The 6,000-nt window shown below is 37.2% G+C and overlaps 1 protein-coding gene across 2 annotated transcripts in view; it reads left to right on the top strand.

Annotated features, from left to right (window-relative positions):
- The window catches only part of CEP290 (centrosomal protein 290kDa), a 124,622-nt gene that overhangs the window by 74,869 nt on the left and 43,753 nt on the right, over positions 1–6,000 (top strand). For both annotated transcript variants that reach the window (XM_015571133.1, XM_015571131.1), the window contains 2 exons: positions 3,796–4,009; positions 4,910–5,047. In XM_015571133.1, the coding sequence (XP_015426619.1) occupies positions 3,796–4,009; positions 4,910–5,047 (352 nt within the window). The remainder of the gene's footprint in view (positions 1–3,795; positions 4,010–4,909; positions 5,048–6,000) is intronic.

Here is a 6,000-nt window from a genome sequence, read left to right as displayed (position 1 = left end):
GCCTGACACCTCTGGCGGAGGCGTCAGGCCTGGGCAAGGGGCCGATCAGGCGATCAGAGGGTGATGGGGGTCTATGCCTCTGGCCGAGGCATCAGGCCTGGGCAAGGGGCAGAGCCAGCAATCGGAGGGGTCAGGGGGTCCCCTGCCCAGGCCTGATGCCTGGGCCAGAGGCATCAGGCCTGGGCTGGGGGCAGAACCAGTGATGGGGGGAAATGAGGGTCCCCTGCCCAGGCCTGACGCCTCTGTCAGAGGCGTCAGGCCTGGGCAAGGGGCCGATCCTGCGATTGGAGGGGGATGGGGGGCAATGCCTGAGGGCTCCCAGTATGTGAGAGGGGGCAGGCTGGGCTGAGGGACACCCCCCCTCCCCCCACCCAAACACCTAGTGCGCAAATTTCGTGCACCGGGCCCCTAGTAATGCTATAATGAGGATAAACCTGTTTTCTATGTGCACTGTTCTGAAAACTTTATATATATTATCTTGTTTTATCCTCAGGACACTTATGACATAGGTCATATTCTCCCCATTCTTCACATAGGAAACTAGGCTACAGGGAGGCTCAGTTACAGGTTTGGGAGCAGGTAGAAAAGTCAAAATTTGAATCTAGTCAGTCTAGTTTCAAGCACCATCCCAGAATCTTGTCCAGAATCTTGTTTTTAACCTCTATGCTTCTGTTTCATCATCTGTAATATGGAAATCACAATATTTAACCTGGTTATTATAGTGACAGTAGAGGGTTCACGGCATTCATTCTCTGCATTAGAGATTTTAAACGTTGCTCAATTAATTTATCAGAATATAGATTTTTAAACCTAAAATAGATTTATAGTTATGTATTTTATAATCATTGTAGAACTAACTCTCTGCACCTTGATTTCTTATCTGAATAAATGAGAGAGCTGAACAACTTATAGTTGCATTCCAGCTCTGAAACTCTTACTAGAACCTTTTTGACTCACTTATCCAAGATGCGTCTAACAAAATAAACATTATTTTTGCTTTAGTAAGAAGCTACCACTTTAAAGAGATGATTCTCTAAAAGAGAATTAGCAGTAGCATATGGTGTCCTTTAAATCAAATTTTTCCCATTCTATTAAATTTTATAACTGAGATGTTATTTTGATAAAGTAAGTCTCTGTCATGTTTTAGAGTATAAAGTTGCTTCTGCTTTTCAACCCAATCCCTGGGTATAGAAAATAATCATCTTTTGAAATTACCTTGTATATATAATTTCTTTTGCCAGTTGAAATACTTGAGTTAGTTTTTTTAGTCATGTCATGTTAGTGTAAAATTATACTTTTATCCTCTGTGTGCAAATTGGTATTATTGACAGAGAACATTAAATCTGTAGAAAAATTTTGTAAGAGTTTATTAGAGTTTAATTTGAACCGAACATATGCCTGGAAGCAAGATCTCTATGGACAGAACAATGTTTCCCAGGACAGTTTGCGGTTTCTTTTTTGCATTTGGAATTAAGGAAAGAACGGCAAGGAAGATTACATGGAGGTGGGAGAAAGCAAGGCAGGGATTACGGAATAATAACAAGATTGTGTGCTCTCTTCCAGGGGTCTAAAAAATAGGCATTTCAAAGGTGCCTGAACTTAGATGTACAAAAACAATGGGCAGAGCTCGCTTGGAGCAAAGATAAACCTTTTACTAAAGAAGTTAAAGTCTCTGGAGCATGGCTACCTACCATGACCTGCTCAGTTAAGAATTTATAATCAGAGCATCCTGAGGTTATTTTACATTAGATTTATTACAGTATCCATTTTTTGTCCACAGTATGCATATTTTAATGTCTTAGAAGTGTATAGAAAATTATAGATTCTTGTGTTTTCTTAAGTAAAATCTTATAGTTTCACAATTTGATGATTATAGTGGTAAGTTTTTCTGCTGAAAACAACAAGCCTCAGAGTGTTTAACACTTGTTCATAATTTAATACACTCTTCTCTTTGGTCAGTTTAATTTATTTGTATCTCCATATTGCTGACACTATGAATGCAGTGTTTAAATACAAAGTGAACTGGATATAATTTAGTATGACTTATTAAAGATGAATGAACAATAGGATTAATCACATTAACTAAGTCTGCTGATAGTATCTATTTCCATGTCTATAGATACAGGTATTATAGATGTAATACTAGTGACTTTGTAACCATAAACAATAATACATGTAATTTCTGTGAAAGTGTACATTTTGTCTTTGAAAAATGACATTATAGAGCAGTGGTTCTCAACTGAGGTAATTATTGCTGTCCTCCTTCCTCCGGGGACATTTGGTAATGTCCGGAGACATTTTCCATTGTCACAACTAGGAGGTACTATGGCACCTAGTGTGTAGAAGCAAAGGATGCTATTAAACACCTTGCCATCAATGCAGAGGACAGTTCATAAAGAATTATTCAATCAAACAGTCAATAGTGCCATGATCGAGAAACCCTGATAAAAGGAAAGTCACATCTTGCCTGGCACATGGTATTTAAAGTGCTGTATGTTCATTTTCTGTATTATTTGTCTAGAGCAGAGGTTCTCAACCTGTGGGTCGCGACCCCTTTGGGGGTCGAACAACACAGGGGTCGCCTAAGACCATCGGAAGACATATATAATTACATATTGTTTTTGTGATTAATCACTATGCTTTAATTATGTTCAATTTGTAACAATGAAATCGGGGGTCACCACAACATGAAGAACTGTATTAAAGGGTCGCGGAATTAAAAAGGTTGAGAACCACTGGGCTAGAGTCACAAAATTGCTTGATGCAATCATTACCAAAAATAGTAGACAGAAACTAGAAAGAAAAAGTATGTTAAGTTTAAGAGTGGGCAAGTGGAATAAAGAATTGTATTTATTTGGCCCCAGTCAGTGTTGTTCAATAGCTGAGTGCCAATCAGGAGGTCACAGTTCGATTTTTGGTCAGGGCACATGCCCACGTTGTGGGCTCTATCTCCTGATCCCCAAGGAGGGACGTACAGGGGGCAGCCGATCAGTGATTCTCTCTCATCATGGATCTTTCTTTCTTTCTTTCTTTCTTTCTTTCTTTCTTTCTTTCTTTCTTTCTTTCTTTCTTTCTTTCTTTCTTTCTTTCTCTCTCTCTCTCTCTCTCTCTCATCATTGATGTTTCTATCTCTCTTTTCCCTTTCCCTTCCTCTCTGAAATCAATAAAAAATATTTTAAAACAATTTTAAAAATTGTATTTGTTTGAGATTTGAATTAAGAATAGGTTGTAATGCCCTAGCCAGTTTGGCTCAGTGGATAGAGCATCCGCCTGCAGACTGAAGGGTCCCAGGTTTGATTCCAGTCAAGGGCACATGCCTGGGTTGCATGCTGGATACCCATTGGGGGTGTGCAGAAGGCAGCCAATCAATGATTCTCTCTCATCATTGATGTTTCTATCTCTCCCTTTCCTTCCTCTCTGAAATCAATAAAAATATATATTTTTTAAAAAGATTAGGTTGTGCCCTGACCGGTTTGGCTCAGTGGATAGAGTGTCAGCCTATGGACTCAAGGGTGCCAGGTTCGATTCCGGACAGGGGTGTGTGCCTCGGTTGCAGGCACATCCCCAGTGGGGAGTGTGCGGTGGTGGCTGATGGATGTTTCTCTCGTCAATGTTTCTAACTCTCTGTCCCTCTCCCTTCCTCTCTGTGAAAAATCAATAAAATATATATATTTTTTAAAAGATTAGGTTGTAAGAATATTTAGGACAAACATTTGCTTTTATATAAAATTTTTGTCAATCAAAGTGTTAATTGCAGCAACCACTTTACTGAATACATATGTTTGCTGATATTAGGCTCCAAGAAAATCATGCAGCTGAAGTGAAAAAAGTAAAAGCACAAGTAGAGGATTTAAGGTGCCTTCTGGCCCAGTCCCAAAATGAGTTACAGAGTTTAAAATCTGAACTTCAGGCTCAAAAAGAAGCAAATTCAAGAGCTCCAACAAGGACAATGAAAAATCTAGTGGAAAGGTTAAAGAGCCAATTATCCCTTAAAGAGAAACAACAAAAAGTAAGTAACAACATTGTCAACATTCAGGAAATACATGTGGTAGATTGCTTTTAGAGTAGAGTTGTAAGAGATGATATTATCTCTCTCTCTGTTGTAGGAAAGAGTTTGAGCCTCATTTTATGCTGTGAAGTAGGGTTTTTTAAGATAATTGTTTTAAACATCCTGATTTGTGGGTTATTTGTAGAAAATAAGAGGAGATCTTATTTTATTATTTCCTTTCCTTTTCGACTGGGATTTTATGCTACTGTGAGGCTATTTTGAAGAATTTGAATAACTGAACAATTTTGAAAAATTTGGGGATTAGTTGGGCGATATGACAGTGAATAAGAAAGGCTAAAGAAGAAGGTTACAGAGATACTTTTATGAAAAGAAGTTGGTCACTGGGTTATCTGATTTATTAGTTTTTTAATTTATCAGATTTGATATATTCAAATGTCTTAGAAGTTACTGTTGTTTTTCTGTGCTAGCTCAAGTAATTTATTGGAAAATTCTAAGCCCTTTTTTAGTCTTGTTTCTTTCCTAATGTACTTAAATTCAATTAATTTCATATGGAAGTATGTATTGAGTAATATGGATAAATACCTAAATTTGGATATTTGAAACCAAAACATACCTGGTTTTTATAATAAAAGTTTCCTGATTTAATGCTATGTTCCCAAACTTATTAATGTCAAGATTTTGAACTCTCATACTCAATTTTAAAATAATTGAATTCAGTTACTAAAGGAAATTTATTTGAAAAAGTTGGGTTATTAGTTTATGATTATGTTTGCTTAAACATATGGCATTTTAGGAAAATAGTTGAAAGTAATAAAGCCTACTTATATTTAGTATTATATATTGCTCATATAAAATATCAGATTTTCCCCAAAAAAGTGGTATATCTGTTATAATTTTTAGGCACTTAGTCGAGCACTTTTGGAACTCAGAGCGGAAATGACAGCAGCGGCTGAAGAACGTATTATTTCTGCAACCTCTCAGAAAGAGGCGAATCTCAATGTTCAACAGATTGTTGATCGACATACCAAAGAGCTAAAGGTGAACATCAACACATTTATTAATATTAAAAAATCCTGATAATTCCATTAGAAGAGAATCCACCTTTTTTTGTTAATAATAAGTATCTTTATTACACTTATGTACTGATTATCATCTTGGAATTAGCAAAATATAGGCTATTATAAGCTACTCTTCCTAATAGAATTAAATTTAAGAAACATTTACATAAAATTTTTTAGTGTGTATATATTTTTTTCTTTCTTTTGCTATATCAGAATTTTCTATCTGGTTTTTGCTAGTTTATGAGTTAATTAGCTTTCCTTTTTTATCCCCTGAAATAGTTTATGAGAATCATGTAGTTCTTGACTTTTAATCTGTAGAGCTACTTGGCTCTGAAAACTATTTTTGAAATTATTATTTTGGGGCAATGTATTTAATTATTTTATTACCTGACTGTTAGGTTTGGTAGTTTAAACTTTTCCCCCCAAAATATATATATTTCATAATGATTTTTAAATTTCTTTACACAAGTTTCATATACTATATTCTAAGTAAAATAATAAAATTCTTTTTATATGTTGTTTTTGTTTATAATTTTGACTTGCTCTTTGTTTATATGTATATGCACTTCATTACCATTAAACTGTATAATGATTAGATTTTACTCAGACTTTTTAAAATAAATTTTTAATATATTATTGACTAGGGGCCTAGTGCACGAATTTGTGCACCTCGAAAGGAACTGTGGGCCGCGAGGCTGCGGTGGGCACAGGGCAGGTCTCGGCCCATCCTCTGCGCCCCCGCCAGCCCCTCCCAATGTGGCCCCTGGTCTCCTATCTGCTGGCAGCCCTGCTCCCACCGCTGCCGCTCCCACATGCTGACAGCGCCAGCCTCACTCACACCTGCTGATGATGTGGAACAATTGGGGCCAGTGCCAGCAATGTGTGCAGGTGGGACCAGTGCCATCAGCAGGTGCGAGCGGCGGCTGCCAG

Source organism: Myotis davidii, unplaced genomic scaffold (genome assembly GCF_000327345.1).
Source record: "Myotis davidii unplaced genomic scaffold, ASM32734v1 scaffold108, whole genome shotgun sequence".
Classification (NCBI taxonomy): Eukaryota; Metazoa; Chordata; class Mammalia; order Chiroptera; family Vespertilionidae; genus Myotis; species Myotis davidii.
The sequence above is the reverse complement of the archived record's forward strand: the minus strand, read 5'-3'. Positions and strand labels throughout refer to the sequence as shown.